The 20,025-nt window shown below is 47.3% G+C and overlaps 1 protein-coding gene across 1 annotated transcript in view; it reads right to left on the reverse strand.

Annotated features, from left to right (window-relative positions):
- Window positions 1-20,025, reverse strand: part of FNDC5 (fibronectin type III domain containing 5) — a 75,568-nt gene that overhangs the window by 15,309 nt on the left and 40,234 nt on the right. The window contains exons 2-4 of the mRNA XM_014075851.2: window positions 5,779-5,894; window positions 4,686-4,884; window positions 118-210 (exon numbers count right to left, since the gene is read on the reverse strand). Coding sequence (XP_013931326.1) covers window positions 118-210; window positions 4,686-4,884; window positions 5,779-5,894 — 408 coding nt within the window. The remainder of the gene's footprint in view (window positions 1-117; window positions 211-4,685; window positions 4,885-5,778; window positions 5,895-20,025) is intronic.

The following is a 20,025-nucleotide window of genomic DNA, read 5'->3' on the forward strand; positions in this document are numbered from 1 at the left end:
CATCACATCTGCACATCGCTACGTATCTTCAGGACCAGACCATGCCCAGCTGCCCCCGACTGAGACCCAGAGTCCCTCTGCCTCGCCTTTCACATGCTTGCAGGGATTCCCACCAACCTGCCCACATGAACAAGACGACCACGATAATCAAGATTTCGCCGGCTCGCAGCTGTTGATTTTTGTCTCCCATTTCCTTCATCGTTACTTCATCTGCATAGAGAGGAAGAAAGCAGAGCAGAGGAGAAGGTCATTTACCCACAGGGATTTTGTCTTGATTGATTGATTGAGTGTGCGGTGTTGGTACATTAAGCCAGGAATCTACAACATTATACAGAGTAATGGTTTGGCTGCCTAAGACTATTAGTTGGTTCAGTTTCCACTTGCACGTTATCAAGAGTGCACCTAGTTTCACACACAGAGCTAAGGGGGTTCTGTGGGGGCATCATTGTTTTCCAGGGCTTCTTTCTCCACCAGTTTTCGCCTTGCATCTGGGCAGATTTCTTGCTTCTGCCATTAGTCGCACCAGAATGGTACCTGTATCTACTTACATTTGCATTCTAAGTGGACAGGAGCTGAGGCGAGTGACAGGAGCTCAGCCCACACCTAGGGCTTGAAGTCCTGGATTTGTTGACTTTCTCTGGGGCTACCATGCCTCTGAGAGGCTACCATGCCTCTCATCTCCCCTAAACAAGGGCTAAGCCAAGGGCTAAGCCAAGGGCTGTTGAGAAAATAAATGTAGGCCTCAAAACCTTCTAGGGTAGTTGCAGGAAGTTTGTGGATGCAGCCTAGCCAGGGAGAGAGGGAGACCCTTCAGAGATGTTCACTCCATCTCTGTGCTTGATGCTTTTTGTTCTCCTGGAATTCCAGGAGTTCCCAACCTTGGCAATTTTAAGATGCATGGATGTCAATTCCCAGAATTCTCCAGTCATATTAACCATTCAGATCATGCAGAAGACTACAACATCCATAATTATTTACTTGGCAGGGAATGATGAGGGCTACATGTGGACAGCTGTGGTGAAATATAGTCTGGATTGCCAGGAGGAAGGGACTACATTTCAGAGGCCCAGTGAAGTTGAGATAGTTTGGTTGGGAAAAAGAGGGTCGCGATAGACCCTCCCTAGAAAATGTCAGAGTATATTTAAATAATGAAGCGAGAGGTTGCTTTAGCTTAGTGATATTTCTGTCTATAGGTGACAAACAATAAAGGAAAGTGCTTGGAAATAGGTATTTTTCTTGGTTCTTGGGGCGCAACATCAATTTTGCCAAACTAAAGCATATAAGATATAATCTGAGCATGGGGAGGCGCCATCTTGCCTCTCTTTCTCCTAACCAACCCACTTGGCTGTCAATTGCTCCTGTGGAATGCACCCCCTCCTTGCTGGGAATCCAGACTACTTTCCACCACAAAAACCTCCAGGTGAAGAAGGGAAGTTCCTCTTGAAGGGCCATATGGTATAACAGTTGCTGAGAAGCTACATAGAAAGGCAGATGGAGACTGCCCTGTCTTCTACTCTTTTATTACACATTAAACATTTTACAAATCAGGACTGACCGGAAGTACCTCAATGAGACAGACAGAAAAAACCATGGGCTCTGAAGAGCCTCATGTAAATTCTGTCTGACAAACTGATGCTGATTGATCTTCGGATTGGAACTTTCCTGGAGGGAAACTGAAGAAGGAGCTGCGTCTCATTAGACCCAGAGGAATGTAACAAGTTCCTCATAGGTTGACGATTAGCTCTCTGAATCGGCATTGGGGGAGGCAGCATGGCTGCCATCAAGTCGGGGGCTTCTGGACTAAGCATTTAAGCAGGAACTGTATGAATGGAATGTGAAACCTGGTAAGAAGATTTAATTAACCAACTTTCATAAACCAGAATCTGGAAAAGGCAAAGAACTTTGTGAGTATAAATAATATTGACAGATAGATTGGGATTTTGGAGGAAAGAAAAGAAAGAGGGAAAAAATTGTGGTTTAAATCATTAAGCCCAAAGAGAACTGCTTGTTTTAAACAACTTGGAGACAGAAATGAGGAAACAAAGAATTGACTAACCCATTGAAATACAAACTTTTCAAATTTGGAATTGAAAAGATTGCGTCTTTAAAAGAGATTAACTGACAATTGAAAATTGGGAAAGCTATAAAGGGAAAGAAGGAGAGGAGAAACAAAACTTAAAAACATACCAAGGATACTTACTTTGTTCAATTTTGTTCTAATATACATATCTTAAGCAACTCTAATCAAAGAGAGGTGGAAAGTAACAAGGAAAAAAAATCAAGAAAAAGCACTATTTTCTTCGCTCATAATCCTATCTTGTCTGGATTTAAAAATATCAAGCTGTATTGCTGGGAATCATTGAGTTGAAACAATACAGAGCCATTTGCCAGAGGGAAGACAAGAACAAAGAAAGTGAAGTGATTAAGATGGCTTCCCCTTCTCTTCCTCTCCATTTTAGCTGAATGGGAATATAAGCTGGATCAGAATTGTGAAATTAGAAGAAACCTTGGAAAACCTGGAATTTAAATTATAATTAACTGTATAACTAATTGTAATCTTGGAACTGGACATTATGGAAAGGTAGGAATTTTAAGAATTATGTGAAATTATAAAAAATATGCATAAATCATTAAAATTAAGTCTAAATAGAATCTTGAAGTTAGAAACTGAGGAGAGGCAGGAAATGAGGGAAGAAGAGGGGCACGGTAATTAAATGGTCGAAACAAAGAAAAATAAAAAGCAGACTGGATTTGACAGTGGCATAGGGAAAATTGAAAAGGGGGGATATGTCCCAACAATAAGGTGACCAGACGTCCCAATTTCAGTGGGACAGTCATGATTTCTAACAATTTGTCCCGTGTCCCAGGGCGTTTTTAAAAAGTCCCGATTTTCTGGCTTCATGTTGAAAGCCCAGTGAATTTGCTTAAAAATCCTAACCGGGGCAAGACAAAAGACACCCTGTCTAATCCCTCTCTCTGTCTCAGTACTTTCATTGAAGATATTAAAACATTAAAGCAAGAAAACGGACCCCCCCCCCGGCCCCTTTTACCTCATTTTATAAGAAAAAATGACCAAGTACCATAGAGCTCCAGGAAATACTTGGCTAGAGAGGTAGCGAGTGTTCCTTCCTGGATTTTCCAGAGTGGAGGGGCATGGAGGTTGGCTCGTGTGGAAAAAATGGTGGCAAAGTTTCTTTGAAAAATATTTCCCTGACTAATTTCACAATTTTAATTTGCTCAGTTCTTTGTATTAACATCTACATCATTCTGGATTGACTTGGGGTGCTCACTTGTGCCTGCTGGAAAGTGAGCTGGGTTTTTTCTTTTGTTTTTTTAATGTATTTTAAAATAATATTTTATTTATTGTCCCTAGGATTTTTAATAATTTATTCTGTGTGGATTCTTTTTTTTAAATAGTCTAAGATTCTATCCAAAATAAATTGAAGTGAAACCATTTTTTAAAATTCTATGCACAATACTTTGAAATATATTGTGCATAGAAAGAATAGTTTGAAATGTTTTACTTCAATTTATTCTGTGTGGATTCTTTTTTTAAATTGTCTTAGGCTATTTAAAAAAAGATTCTATCCAAAATACAAAATACCAGCTACAGTTATTCACTTAAGAACTGTGGCAAGAAAGGTGGTATAATGGGCTTAGTGACCAACGTTACAATGGCACTGAAAAAAGTGACTGATGACCATTTTTCACACTTAGCAACCATTTTCACACTTAGCGACCGTTGCAGCATCCTCATGGTCACACGATCAAAATTTTGATGTTTGGCAACAGATTCGTATTTATGATGGTTTCAGTGTCCTGGGGTCATACAAAGTCAAATGGGGAAACCAGATTCACTTATGTTACTAACTTAGCAGCTGCAGTTATTCACTTAAGAACTGTGGCAAGAAAGGTGGTATAATGGGCTTAGTGACCAAAGTTACAATGGCATTGAAAAAAGTGACTGATGACCATTTTTCACACTTAGCGACCATTATCACACTTAGCGACCATTGCAGCATCTTCATGGTCACGCGATCAAAATGTTGATGTTTGGCAACAGTTACAATTTATATTTGTAAATTGTAGTTATGTTGAAATAAAAAAAATATTACAATACTATTTTGTGTTATATTGTTGCTCCGTATAAAAATTTTAATCAAGCCCCCCCCCCCCCCGGTCAAAGGTGTCCCTCTTTACCAATCTGAAAATCTGGTCACCTTAAGAAAAGGGAAGAGACAGGAATAGAGAAGAAAGAGAAGAAAAAAGGAGTGATAAGAGAAAAGAGGAAGAGAAGGCAGGGAGACAGAGGATATGCCAAAAGATGCAGCAGTGGGTGGAGAAGAAAAAAAAAACCCAGTAGAAAGAAAAAGCAATTTAGAATTTGGGATAAAAGTCTTACTAGGAAGAAATCAGATATTTAGAAATTGTTATGTGGAGAATATAAAGTAGAGATATGTGATTTACTCTTTTACATGATAATTAATCTGAGTTGCTAACTGATTGAATATGATAATGGAAAGATCATTAAATATAGGTCAAAATATATGAAATATGGACACATGCAGAATTCTTAAGAAGATGAACAAAAGTGAGGTGTGTATTGCTTGAGGCTCCTCCTGCCTTCCTCTTGGTTGACCACAACTTTGCCAAGCTTGCCCTACCTCAGCCCCCCTTCTGCTTGCCTTTATTCTTTGAAGCCAATTTCTCTGCCTCTCGTGGGGTCTTGAAGTGGATGGGCTCACTGGCTGGACTCTGGCCTTGGATGCTGATGGACTGGACGTGCACAATGTACTCGGTGTCCTCCTCCAGGTCCCAGAGGGAGCACGAGCGGGTGGTAGTGTTCACTTCCTGGATGAAACGCAGCATCCGTACGTCCTTCTTCTGCAGAGAGAAGGATGACAAACAGGCTGTGGAAAGGGTGGGAAAGATTCCCAACTGATGGCTGGTTGCATCTCCCAATCCCATGTAAGGAGCCAGAGAGAAGATGTCTTTCCTCTCGTGCCTACAGCAGGGATTCTTCATCTTGTCAGCTTTAAGACTTGTGGACTTCAATTCCCAGAATTCTCCAGCCACCCATGGGAATTTTAGGAATTGAAGTCCACATGTTTTAGTCAAGGTTGAGAAACACTGCCCTAGAAGTCGTAGCTCCAAAATTTGTCCCCAGACCTAAACGATGAGAGAAAGGCTCTGAAACCATCAGTGCTCTCTAAGGTTGGTCATTTTCTTGCAGACATTTCATTACCAACCAGATAACATCATCAGTGCTCTATAGATGTTACCTAGTTGGGTAATGAAGCATCTACAAGAAAGCAACCAAGCTCAGAGAGCCCCAAGGATCTCCCAGATCCTTGGGTATATTGCTTTTCAGGCACAAGAAGAACTGCCTCAACCTAATTATGTTCAATGAGAAATCTGGCTTTTCCTTTTCCTTTTTCTGAAAAATATTATTAAACTTCCAAAGTATAAAATACAAAAAAAAGCAAAGAAAGGAGAATTAAAAAGAAAGGTGGAAGGGTAAGGAAAAAGCAAAATTCAGGCGTGCAGAGCAAAAGAAAAAAAATAACTTTCAACTTCCTTTAATACAGATAAAAACCTAAAAATCAATATGGCCCTTTGAACTAGCATGAGCCGTAACAAACAGTACTTCCACCATCAGAGATCTGGGACTTCTTGGTCTATCCTCCTTTCCCATCATCTTGCGGGGATTGCTGAAGACAGTTAAGGTGAATTCCAAATTCATCCCAAGAATGAAGAGGAAACTCGGGAGAAGCTTACCTGCTGCGAAATTGCAAAGCCGATGACCACTTCTTCTTCCAAAACATCCCAGGTCACCACAGCTGAGTTGGCCTTCAGGAGCTTCACTGTGACGTTGACCGGAGCGGAGGGGCTGTCTGCAAGGAGGCAGGGTGAGGATAGGGAACAGGCAGCCCTCGGCTTACATTGAATCACATTAGCAACCATTCCGAGTTACAGTTGCACAGAAAATGTTCCTAGGACTGCTCCTTCCACCGGCAACCTTTGCAGTTTCCCCACAGCCACCGGAGCAAGATTGGGCACTTGGCAACCCACATGAACGTCTGACAGCTGCAGAGTCCATGGGGTCCACCTGTGATCGCCATTTGAGGTTTGAGGTTTGAGGTTTATTCGATTTATATGCCGCCCTTCTCCCAAGGACTCAGGGCGGCGTACAACTTTAAAAGAAACACATACTACAAAAGTTAAAAAGAAATTAAATAGGATATCCCCAAACCCAATTAAAATTAACAATGACACATTTTTTTAAAGAATTCAAATTAAAATTAACAATAATCAATACTTTGATTTGTTTTGTTCAGGCCAGGCTGGCTTACTGGAAAAGCCAACTTTTAGGGCACGTCGGAAGGACCGGAGGTTGGGGATTATACGAAGCTCCGGGGGCAGCTCATTCCAGAGGGAAGGCGCTCCCACAAAGAAGGCTCTCCCCCTGGGGGTCACCAGTCAACACTGTCTGGCCGATGGCACTCTGAGGAGGCCAACTCTGTGGGATCGCACTGGATGATGGGAGGCTACCGGTGGCAGTAGGTGGTCTCGCAGGTACCCTGGGCCTAAACCATGGAGTGCTTTAAAGGTCATAATTAGTACCTTGAATCACACCTGGAAGACAACCGGCAACCAGTGCAGGCCGCCTAAAAGGGGTGTAACATGGGAGTACCTGGGTGCCCACATGACAACCCGCGCAGCCGCATTCTGGACCAGTTGAAGCTTCCGGGTGCTCTTCAAGGGCAGCCCCATGTAGAGAGCATTACAGTAGTCCAGGCGAGAAAGGACGAGGGCATGGGTGACTGTGCACAGAGCATCCCGATCCAGAAAGGGGCGCAACTGACGTACCAGGCGAACCTGGTAAAAAGCCCCCCTGGTCATGGCCGTCAGGTGTTCTTCTAAACTAAGCCGCGTATCCAGGAGGATGCCCAGATTGCAGGCCCTCTCTGAGGGGGCTAAAATTTCTCCCCCTTTCATCAAAGATGGAACAAGATGCACAAATCGGGATGACGGAAACCACAGCAACTCCGTCTTGGAGGGATTGAGCTTGAGCCTGTTCCTCCCCATCTAGATCCGCACAACCTCCAGACATCGGGATGTCATGTCGAGGGCATCGTTTGGTGGTTTGGGGTAGAGATGAAAAGTTGGGTATCATCAGCATATTGATGATACCGTACCCCAAAACCATGGATGATCTCACCCAGTGGTTTCATATATATGTTGAACAGGAGGGGTGAGAGAACCGACCCCTGGGGCACCCCACAAGTGACGCGCCTCGGAGTCGATCCATGCCCTCCAGTCAACACAAACTGCGACCGATCCGACAGGTAGGAGGAGAACCACAGTGCCCCCCACTCCTAACCCCTCGAGTCGTGGCAGTAGGATACCATGGTCGATGGTATCGAAAGCCTCTGAGAGGTCTAATAGGACCAGGACAGAGGAACAGCCCCTGTCCCGGGCCCGCCAGAGATCATCGACCAACGCAACCAATGCTGTCTCCGTGCTGTATCCGGGCCTGAAACCCGACTGAAACGGATCCAGGTAGACAGCTTCATCCAGGGACTGGGGAAGCTGACGTGCTACCGCATTCTCAACAACCTTCGCTACAAAGCTGGCCCTCCAACCACTCTCTAGGCGTCTTTTCCGGCGTTTCATCTCCCGGAGCTCTTCGGTAAACCAGGGAGCTACCCGGGTCAGAGGCCGCAAAGGCACAACACGATCCAAAGCCCCCGTGGCCGCCCTATCCCAGGCTTCAACTAAGGGTTCGGTCGAGTTGTGAGCAAGGGATTCAGGAAAAGTCCCAAGCTCCATCAGGAACCTTTCAGTGTCCATCAGTCACCTGGGGTGGAACCATCTAGTCGGTTCTGCCTCCCTGCGGTGAGGGATAGCAGTATGGATGATGAGGCCTGATGAGGAAATGATCCGACCATGACAAAGGTTGGATAGAAATATCCCCTAAATCTAGATCATTCATCCACTGCCCAGAGACAAAAATCAGGTCGAGCGTGTGTCCCCCCATTATGGGTGGGGTCTTGAATTAACTGAGTTAGGTCCATAGCCGTCATGGAAACCAGCTGACTCAGATGTCTCGCCAATGGAAGGCAGATTGAAATCCCCCGGGATCATAAGCCTGGGGAAATCAACCGCCAATCCAGCTAACACATTCAGCAGCTCCGATGAAACGTAGCAGGGAGACAGGTATGTAACAAAAAGGCCCACCTGAACTCCAAGGCCCCATTTCACAAAAAGGGACTCACACCCGTCTATCTGAGGCACAGTGACTCCTGAGGTCTGAGACTTTCCCTAATAACCACCACCACCCCTCGACCCCTGCCCTGGGCTCTCGGCTGGTGAAATGCCCGGAAGCCTGGTGGGCATAATTCACTAAGGGGAACACCCCCCTCATGGCCCAACCAGGTCTCCGTAATGCACGCCAGGTCCGCTCCACCCTCTTGTATGAGATTGTAAATGAGGGGAGCCTTATGTACCACGGAGCTGGCGTTAAGCGACACCAGCCGGAGACCAGGGTCCTGTAATCCCGAGCACCCAGGGGTGTGAGAAGGGTGATGAGGGTCGGAATGCGCGATCGCTCTTAAACAGCAGACCCGCATCCCCCAAACATAATTTGGCCCTCGGCCCCCACCATATCTGCCTCTCCCACAAACAGTAGAAATGGTGGACCCCCCCAATGGAATGGCTTAATGTCTCCCCCGGAATCCCAACCTTCCTAGCTGGCTTCTGACAAGCAAGTCAATGGGGGCAGCCAGATCTACTTAGTGACCATGTGATTCACTTAATAACTGCAGTGATATGCTTAACAGCCATGGCAAAATAGGTTTGCAACTATTTTGTCTTGCAAAATGTGATGCAATTCACTTAATAATTACTTTGTTTAGCAAGAGAATATATATAGCTGCTGCTGCTGTTGTATAGGAAGCCAGGATGATCACTCACTAAGATGGTTTAAAGAAAAGCTATTTGCGATTTGGAAGCTAATATCTTCCTTGGTATTTAGAGTAAGCCGGGGCATCCCTGCCTCCAGCTAATCCGTGGCTTCTATCACATTGCCTCTCACCTTTGCCAACCAAAAGCTCTTCCTGGTGGCTGAATCCCCATTCCATAAGCACAGAACAGGAGCCATCATGCTCACAAGCAGCCCTGGTTAGAAACTAATCAAGGAGAGAAGCGATCTAGAACTGTTTCCTGCCTGTAATGGCTCCTCTCCTAACTTGAGAAAGTAAAGACTCTTGAAACAGATTATTTCAAAAGGAACCTTTAATCAAGCAGGATGGAAACCATTAGAAGCAAAGCAGCATCTGGAAACCTTTAGGCCATGCAAATGGGATTAAGTTGATAATGACCCCTCCCCTTTGTCCAAATGCAGATTCTGACCAATACACAAGTGTGAAGATGCTTCCTTTTCTGCCCTGGGAGTCAATAAAACACACGTTCCCATGGCTATCTCTAGTTAGACATCAAAGTAAGTTATCCCACATGGCTCTCATAAACATCCCTCCAGAGATGCTGGGACTTTCAGTTTCCCGGTGACAGGAAACCAGTTGTAAAGTTGTAAAACTCAGTTGTTTCAGATGTAGCTAATGATTTAACTCCAAGGCTCCCCTCCTCCCAATTGAATGGCAGTATCACTTTTAGGGATCTGACACTGCCAGAATAATAAACCAGTGGAAGGACTTTGCCTTCAGAACTTGTGGGAAGTTTTCAAGGAGAGATTGGACAGCCATTTGTCTAGAATATTATAAAGTCTCATGCCATATGCAGGGGTTGGACTAGAAGACCTCCACGGTTCCTTCCAATTTGTTATTCTAGATTCTGTAACCCAAGACAAATGGCCAGATGGCCACCTTTTGTCTTCTTGCAAAATATTAGATTTATGTAATTTTTGAATATGTTATGGTTTCATTTCATTTTCATTTCATTTTAATGACATTTATAGGCTGCCCTTTTCCCTGAGGGGACTCAGGGCGGCTTACAATAAATAGGAAGGGGGTGCAAGACAAAACACAAGAGAAAAAAAAATGTGTGAATAAAAAAAATAAACCAGTAAAACACAACATTCATTCAGCATTCGGGTGGGGCGAGGTTAGGGTCTTATCCCCAGGCCTGACGGGATAGCCAGATCTTGAGGGCTGTGCGGAAGGTCTGGACGGTGGTGAGGGTGCGAATCTCCACGGGGAGATCGTTCCAAAGCGTCGGAGCTGCAACTTAGAAGGCTCTCCTCCGCGTAGTCACCAGTCGGCACTGACTGGCGGATGGAATTCGGAGGAGGCCTACTCTATGCGATCTGATGGGACGAAGGGAGGTAATTGGCAGAAGGCGGTCTCTCAAATAGTCAGATCCACTACCATGGAGGGCTTTATGAATGGTGAGTAGCACCTTGAAGCGCACCCGGAGACCAACAGGTAGCCAGCGCAGCTCACGGAGGATCGGTGTTATGTGGGCGAACCGTGGTGCGCCCACGATCACTCGCGCGGCCGCATTCTGGACTAGCTGAAGTCGCCGGATGCTCTTCAAGGGCACATTGCAGTATTCCAGCCTGGAATTGCAGACATGAACAATGATTTTTCAAAAGGAGCTCATGCATTGTTTCAACCACCTCTTTACCAGAGTCCTTAAGGCCACATTCACTCAGCCTCAATGTTGGTTAGTGAAATTTTTTAATTATTTGGAAAATGTATATTTGCTGCCTACTCACACATGGCAATGCAAGGTGGCTTACAGGACATAAAAGAACAATATAAAAGAACTAAAAATAAAAATAATAGAAAATAAAAATAATAAAAAATAACCCCCACCCCAGTGACAACACATATTCATACCATTCATTTAATAGGCTCCATCCCACTTTGGGTTCCCCAGGCCCCCTGGCAGAGCCACATCTTCAGGGCCTTCCAAAAGAATCTAATTTCTGGAGGGATGATGTTTCACAGAGAGAGAAGGAGCTATCATGGAGAAGACCCTCCTTCTGGGTCCCACCAGGTACATCTCCCTTAGGGATGGGACCCACAACATTCCCTGCCTCCCCACTCTGATGGGTCAGGTAGATGTGACCGGCAAGAGACGGTCCCTCAGATCACCTGGTCCCTCGTCCCATGAAGGGCTTTAAAGGTGACAGCCAGCACCTTGAATTGCACCCGGAAGCAAACAGGCAACCAATGCAGATCCCGGAGGAGATGCAATATATGTGCACACCAAAGTCTGCCCAAAGCCATGCAGGCTGCTGAATTTTGCATCAACTGGAGTTTCATGCTTTTCAGGGGCAGCCTCATGTAGAGCACATTGCAATAGTCAAGATGGGAAGTGACTAGGGCATGAGTGACTGTGAGCAGGGACTGTTGGTCCAGGAAAGGCTGTAATTGGCGCACAACCTGCAGTTGTGCAAAGGCCCTCCTGGCCAAGACTGCAACCTGCTCTTTGAGCAGGAGTCGTGAGTCCAGGAGAACCCCCAGATTATGCACAGGGGCTGTTTGGGGTAGTGCCACCCCATCCAAGATCAAAGGTGGCAATTGTCCATGGGCCAAAGAACCCCAAACCCAGAGCCACTTGGTCTTGAAGGGTTTCATTTCAACCCATTGTCTCTAACAATCCCGCCCCTAACAGCCTCCAGGCACTGCAAGAGGAAGGACACAACATCGCTTAACTCACCACAGCTGAGATATACAGCTGAGTTTTATGGCATATTGGTGAAACCTCAGTCCATGGTGACAGATGATCTCACCCAACAGCTTCATGTAGATGTTGAATAGGAGTGAAGCCGAGCCCAGCAGGACACCACAAAGCAGTGGGCACGGGCTTGATCTCTTGCCTCCTATTAACACTGAGTGAGAGCGGCCACAGAAGAAGGAGTAAACCAGGATAGCACAGAGCCCCCCCACTCCCATCCCCCAAAACTGCTCCAGAAGGATACCATGGTCGATGGTATTGAAAGCTGAGGAGAGGTCAAATAGAGCAAGGATGGATGCAATATCCATCCCGCAACCAATGCCGTTTCTGTCCCATATGCAGGCCTGAATCCTGACTGGTAGGGGTCTTGATAATCCGTTTCATCCAGAAACTCCTGGACCTTCCCCAACAAGGGAAGGTTGGAGACAATTATCCAAGAGACTGGAATCCAGCAATGGCCCTGTAGGGAAGCATTAATCACCACTGGAGTCCACCAACTTGTTGCCTCCCAGGAAGCTTTCAGAAGCCAGGAGGGACATGGCTAAAACACAGGTGCTTGCATGCCTATTCCCTAGGATCCTGTCCACTTCCTCAAGGATGTCACTGTTGTGTTCTTATAGCGCTACACCCTGAGAGCACTTGGTGCATGTCAGAGAAGAGCCCCTCCCTCTGCTGAACCTCCAGTCTCAAGGCAAAACAAGGGGCTGCTCCTCTGTCCTGGTCCTATTAGACCTCTCAGAGGCTTTTGATACCATCGACCATGGTATCCTACTGCGACGACTTGGGGAGGTTGGGAGTGGGGAGCACCATTTTACGGTGGTTCTCCTCCTACCTGTTGGATCGGTCGCAGTTTGTATTGACTGGAGGGCAGGGATCGACCCTGAGGCGCGTCACTTGTGGGGTGTCCCAGGGTCGGTTCTCTCACCCCTCCTGTTCAACATATATATGAAACCACTGGGTGAGATCATCCGTGGTTTTGGGGTATGGTATCATCAATATGCTGATGATACCCAACTTTTCATCTCTACCCCAAACCACCCAAACGATGCCCTCGACGTGATGTCCCGATGCCTGGAGGCTGTGCGGATCTGGATGGGGAGGAACAGGCTCAAACTCAATCCCTCCAAGACGGAGTTGCTGTGGTTTCCGTCATCCCGTTTGTACATCTTGTTCCATCTTTGATGAGAGGGGGAGAAATTTTAGCAATCTGGGCGTCCTCCTGGATACGCGGCTTAGTTTAGAAGAACACCTGACGGCCGTGACCAGAGGAGCCTTTTACCAGGTTCGCCTGGTACGTCAGTTGCGCCCCTTCCTGGATCAGGATGCTCTGTGCACAGTCACTCATGCCCTCGTCCTTTCTCGCCTGGACTACTGTAACGCTCTCTACATGGGGCTGCCCTTGAAGAGCACCCGGAGGCTTCAACTGATCCAGAATGCGGCTGCGCGGGTTATCATGGTGGCACCTAGGTGCTCCCATGTTACACCCCTTTTAGGCAGCCTGCACTGGTTGCCAGTTGTCTTCCGGGTGCGATTCAAGGTACTAATTATGACCTTTAAAGCGCTCGATGGCTTAGGCCCATGATACCTGTGAGACCACCTACTGCCTCCCACCATCCAGTGCGATCCCACAGGGTTGGCCTCCTCAGGGTGCCGTCGGCCAGACAGTGTCGGCTAGCGACCCCTAGGGGGAGAGCCTTCTCTGTGGGAGTGCCTTCCCTCTGGAATGAGCAGCCCCCGGAGCTTCGTATAATCCCCGACCTCCGGTCCTTCCAACACGCCAGCCTGGCCTGAACAAAACAAAATAAATTATTGATCATTGTTAATTTTAACTGAATTTTCTTAAAAATGTCATTGTTAATTCTAATTGGGTTTGTTTGGGATATTCTATTTAATTCTTTTTAACTTTTGTAATATGTGTTTTTTTTAATGTTGTACGCCGCCCTGAAACCTTGGGAGAAGGGCGGCATATAAATCTAATAAACCAACCAACCAAAGCCAACCAAACCAAATGAGAGCCTTTCAATATTTGAGGGGCTGCCACAAAGAACAGGGTTGACCTATTTTCCAACTTATTTTCCAATTTTCCAGAAGGCAGAACACGAAGCAATGCCTGTAAACTAATCAAAGAGAGAAGCAACCTAGAACTAAGGAGAAATTTTCTGACAGTGAGAACAATCAGCCAGTGGAACATCTTGCCACCAGAAGTTGTGGGTGTTTCATCAGTGGAGATTTTTAAGAAAAGATTGGACACCACTTGTCTGGAATGGTATGAGGTCTCCAGCTTGTGCAGAGATGGAATAGAAGACCTCCAAGGTCCCTTCCAACTCAATTATTCTGCTCTATGCAAGAAAATTATCATAGTAATGGATATTTATTAGAGGAGGCAGAGGGGAAAAATTCTGAAAAGTAGTAAAGCATGTGACTTTTATCATGTCTTGCTTGTATGTTAGAAAATGCTTTTTAAGCAGACGAGCAGCTTGACAAGGGAGCCAACTCCCAAAAGAAATGGTGCACATTCAAACCAGAATGCGCACCAGATGGGCAAACCAGATGGGCAAACCTGGAGGGCCTTCCCAGGGATCCTTGCCCTGAGTGGGGATTGCTCTGTGGCTCCAGTGATCCTCTTCAACTACAGCTTTCTCAATTCTGCTTCAGAACTAAAATGATAAAGAAAACTTCTCCTGGATGTCTGGGTATATGATTTGAGGTGATAATCAGCTGACATAGGATTGCAGCCTTCAGACAGAGACAAATTATCAGGCTCTGAAGGCAGAGTCCAGGTGGTGGCAGTTTGCCCTTGACAACATTACTAAGACTTCTGACATTTGCATTAATCCTAAACAGTTCAGATTTTTCCTGTCCTAAAGCTTCAAATCTTGTAAATTTGACTTACAATTATTCATTTAGCAACCTTTCAGAGCTACAACAGCACTGAAAAATGTGACTTACAACCAGTCCTCACACTTATGACCATCACAGTATTCCCCATAATAATGTGATCAAAATTTGGGCACTTGGCAACAGATATGTATTCAGGATGGTTGCAGGGTCCCAGGCAGGGGTAAAATTCAACAGGTTCTGACAGGTTCTGGAGAACCAGTAGCGGAAATTTTGAGTAGTTCAGAGAACTGGCAAATACAACCCCAGGCTGGCCCCAGAGTGGGGAGGGAATGGGGATTTTGCAGTACCCTTCCCCTGCCACTCCCACCAAGCCACGCCCACAGAACCAGTAGTAAAAAAAATTGAATTTCACCACTGGTCCCAGGGTCAAGTGATCACTGTTTCTGACCTTCCCAGACAGCTTCCAACAAGCCAAGTCAATGGGGAGAGCCAGGTTTAGTTAACAGCCACATGATTCACTTAACAATCCTGTCAAAAAAGGTTGTAAAATCAGGCATGACTCATTTAACAGCTGCCTTGCTTAGCAATGGAAGCTCTTGACTCAGTTGTGGTTGTAAGCCAAGGACGCTTCTATTTGCAATAGGAATTCCCCAATTCATATATATATTTTAGGTAGGAGCACTTGAGAGAAGCCAGCCAGTCAATCCCTTGGGAGTATGAATCACATTCTTGGAAATCTTTCCTATAGGGAGAAAAGCCCTTTGTCTACCGATTGTGTGGCCCAGAGGTCATCATTTAACATCTCCCTCCCTCCTTCAGAGCATCCTTTGACTCGACTCCCGGCTCCCCATCGCCAGCCCTTTAGCGCCGCAAAGGGGGGCCGCTGACTGTGGCAGGCCGGGTCCCCCAAGGGGCGATCATCGCAGGCTCCCTCTCCTCCCCCTGGAGCGGGTCCATCTGGAAACCATCCCGGCTGGGCAATTCTGGGAGTTGAAGGCCGCACATCCTCAAGCGGCCGAGGTTGAGAGACGCCGGTCGGTCGCAGGGAGTTTCATGGGCAAAGAGCATCGGCTCGAAGGACCGGGCACGGGAAGAGGCCGCCCAGGCCACCGCTTGCTGCCCCAGGACCTTTGGGGCGGAAGAGACCACGTGGGAGGGAGGGTGAGCAGACACACACCCCTGCGGCCCTTCCAAGGCCGCCTCCTCGCTGCCTTCCCTCCTCCAGCGCGGAAGAGCCCCCGACTCTGCCCTGGAGCGGCAGGCACCCGAAAGGCAGCTTCTCCCCTCACCCTCCGCTCTTTTCTTTGCACTCGCTCGCTCGGATTCCCCTCGCCTGTTTTAAAAACACACCGCGCCATTTGGGTAAGGTGACCAGATTTTCAGATTGGTAAAGAGGGACACCATTGACTGGAGGGGGGGGGGGGCTTGATTAAAAATTTTATATTTTGTCAAAAGGTCACACAAGGCGATTACATGACCCCAGGACACTGAAAGCATCATAAATATGAATCATACATCATAAATATGATGTATGTTGCCAAACATCAAAATTTTGATCACATGACCATGAGGATGCTTCAACGGTCGCTAAGTGTGAAAAATGGCCGCTAAGTGTGAAAAATGGTCATCAGTCACTTTTTTCAATGCCATTGTAACTTTGGTCACTAAATGAACTGTTTGAAAGCTAAAGCTAGCTTGCATTATGCTAGCTTACATTTTCAAGAGAGAGAAGCTAAACTCCTTATTAGAATTGAAATAGAAATGAGTAGAGTAGAGTAGAGTAGAGTAGAGTAGAGTAGAGTAGAGTAGAGTAGAGTAGAGTAGAGTAGAGTAGAATAGTTTATTAGCCAAGTATGATTGGACACACAAGGAATTTGTCTTCGGTGTACATTAAAAAAAAATACAATACATTCATCAAGAATCATAAGCTACAACACTTAGTGATAGTCTCTCTCTCTCACACACACACACAAACACACACACAATCCTCCTCTGGATTCAATGGGACTTTTAGAAAATCCCCCCTCCTGTGCACACACTCCCTCTTTCTCTTTCTCTCTCTCTCCCCTTCTCTGGATTCAATGGGGTTTAGAAAATCCCCCCTCCTCACACACTCCCTCTCTCTCTCTCTCTCTCTCTCTCTGTCTGTCTCTCCCCTCCTCTGAATTCAATGGGATTTAGGAAATCCCCCCTCCTCACACACTCCCTCTTTCTCTCTCGCGCTCTCTCTCTCTTCCCTCCTCTGGATTCAATGGGGTTTAGGAAATCCCCCTCCTCACACATTCCCCCCCTCTCTTCCCTCCTCTAGATTCAATGAGGTTTAGGAAATCCCCCCTCCTCACTCTCTCTCTCTCTCTCTCTCTCTCTCTCTCTCTCTCTCTCTTCCCTCCTCTGGATTCAATGGGGTTTAGGAAATCCCCCCTTGTTGGAATCCATCACCGGGTGTGTGTGCAGGGCAGTTTCGGCTGCCTGGAACACATACACAAGGATGGAGAAACATTGTACCAGGGACTCTCCGGCCTAACGGTCAGGAATTGCTATGCAAACTCATGTAACGTGAACTATGTGAGCAAGCTACGCCCATACCTGCCCCTTCTCCTCCCTCTCCCCACCCTATGCCATGCTGTAACTTTCTATTCGTTGGTTTGTAAAATGCTGTGACTTTCTATTGGATTATTTGTACCATGTGATTATATATGCCTTTTGATACGCCCCTTTTGATGACACTGTAACTAACTTTTTCAATAAAAGAGGCCCCCGAAGCACATTCGAGGCCCCTCATCCCGAGGAACTCAGCCTGGTGTTTTCCTTTCAATTTGGCCAAGAAACATGAGCGGCCCACCAGCGTGGCAATGCCGCAACTGGTGACCCTGACGTGATTTGTGGATCGAACACGTCTCTTGGCACCCCCTTACTCACTCAACTGGAAGAAGTCTCTGCAAACCAGGGCCGGTCGTCTGCGGATGAAGCACCCTCCCTCATTCGTGAGTATGGGGACAGGATTTTCTAAGCCTCAGGTTGCGCACCTCCACAAACTTAGAGAATTAGCCAAGTCCTCAAATTTTGTACTTAAAAATAATAGAAAAAATTTGCCCCTGCCAACAAAAACTGAATTAATTGCTTTACTAAAATATATTTATGAACACTGCCCAGCTTATCCGGAAAAGGGTTCAATTCGGACGTCCACATGGATTAAATTAGGCACTTATTTGCACGAGCCCCCAAGGGCTCCGGCGAAACTCCTCGCCACATGGTGGATTGTTATGGAATGTTTGCAAATTCATGAGAAAGCCATCACAGGGGGACCAGGCCCGCCGCCGCCATATCAAACGAACCCCAAATTGTCCTCGCCAGAAGATACTACTGTTTTGGTAGCCTCTGCACCCACGCTGGCCTCACCGGAGGAGCCGACGGGCGTAACCCCCCCCCCCCGCAACCTGGTGCAGTCGCAGCTTCCCTCCGGGACGCAGTTGCTAAAGGGGAAATGAGCTAACAGAGCCACAAAAATCTGCTCAGAGAGCTGAATTAGCTATAGCAATAGCAGTAGACTTATATACCGCTTCATAGGCCTTTCAGGTCTCTCTAAGCGGTTTACAGAGAGTCAGCATATTGCCCCCAACAATCTGGGTCCTCATTTTACCCACCTCGGAAGGATGGAAGGCTGAGTCAACCCTGAGCCGGTGAGATTTGAACCGCTGACCTGCTGATCTAGCAGTAGCCTGCAGTGCTGCTCTTAACCACTGCGCCACCTTGGCTCTAGCTGCTTCCATCTTGGCCTTTAGACTTAGACTTAGACTTAGAAGTTTATTTATATGCTGCCCTTTTCCCTGGGGGGACTCAGGGCGGCTTACAACTCGAAGGGGGGGGGGGGAAACAAACATTTAACACGTAGGACAGTACGTCATTAAAAAACACAGCATTCATACCATTCGGGTGGGTTACAGTCTTTAGCCCCAGGCCTGATGGGATAGCCAGATTTTGAGGGCTGTGCGGAAGGTCTGGAGGGTGGTGAGGGTACGAATCTCCATGGGGAGATCGTTCCATAGGGTCGGAGCTGCCACCGAGAAGGCTCTCCTTCGCATGGTTGCCAGTCGACATTGACCGGCAGATGGGACTCGGAGGAGGCCTAATCTATGGGATCTAATAGGTCGAGTGGAGGTGATTGGCAGTAGGCGGTCTCTCAAGTACCCAGATCCACTACCATGAAGGGCTTTATGGGTGACAAGTAGCACCTTGAAGCGTACCCGGAGATCGACAGGTAGCCAGTGCAGCTCGCGGAGGATAGGTGTTATGTGGGTGAAGCGAGGTGCACCCACAATCGCTCGCGCGGCCGCATTCTGGACTAGCTGAAGTCGCCGAATACTCTTCAAGGGCAGCCCCATGTAGAGCACATTGCAGTACTCCAGCCTAGAGGTCACAAGGGCACGAGTGACTGTTGTGAGAGCCTCCCGGTTCAGGTAGGGGCGCAACTGGTGCACCAGGCGAACCTGGGCAAATGCCCCCCTGGTCACAGCTGACAAATGGTGGTCAAAAGTCAGCTGTGGGTCCAGGAGGACTCCCAAGTTGTGGACCCTGTCTGAGGGGCGTAGTGTTTGACCCCCCAGCCTGAGAGATGGAATACTTGCCGAATTAGTGGGAGGGAAACACAACAGCCACTCGGTTTTATCTGGGTTGAGCACGAGTTTGTTAGCCCTCATCCAGTCCCTAACAGCTTCAAGGCCCTGGTTCATCACGTCCACCACTTCATTGAGTTGGCACGGGGCGGACAGATACAACTGAGTATCGTCCGCATACTGGTGGTATTTTATCCCGTGCCGCCGAATGATCTCGCCCAGCGGTTTCATGTAGATGTTGAAAAGTAGGGGGGACAAGACCGAACCCTGCGGCACCCCATATGTTAGGGGCCTAGGGGTCGATCTCTGCCCTCCAACTAACACCGACTGCGACCTGTCCGAGAGGTAAGAGGAGAACCACTGCAAAACAGTGCCTCCCACCCCCACCTCCCGCAGTCATCGCAGAAGGATACCATGGTCGATGGTATCGAAAGCCGCTGAGAGGTCAAGGAGAACCAGGATGGAGGCGTGGCCTCCGTCCCTGGCTCTCCAGAGGTCATCGGTCAATGCGACCAAAGCGGTTTCTGTGCTGTAGCCAGGCCTGAAGCCGGACTGGAATGGGTCAAGATAACTAGCTTCCTCCAAGGACCGTTGGAGCTGAAAGGCCACCACCTTCTCAACAACCTTCCCCACAAAGGGGAGGTTGGAGACTGGACGATAATTGTTAAGAACGGCTGGATCCAAAGATGGTTTCTTCAGGAGGGGTCTCACCACCGCCGCTTTAAGTGCGGGGGGAAAGACCCCCTCCCGAAGGGAGGCGGTAACAACCGCCTGGATCCAGCCCCGCGTCACCTCCCTGCTGTTAGCAACCAGCCAGGAGGGGCACGGGTCCAGTACACATGTGGAGGCACTCACAGCTCTCATGGCC

The sequence above is a fragment of the Thamnophis sirtalis genome, unplaced genomic scaffold (genome assembly GCF_051295495.1).
Source record: "Thamnophis sirtalis isolate CommonGarterSnake01/CBP01778 unplaced genomic scaffold, rThaSir2_p1.2 scaffold_13, whole genome shotgun sequence".
Classification (NCBI taxonomy): Eukaryota; Metazoa; Chordata; class Lepidosauria; order Squamata; family Natricidae; genus Thamnophis; species Thamnophis sirtalis.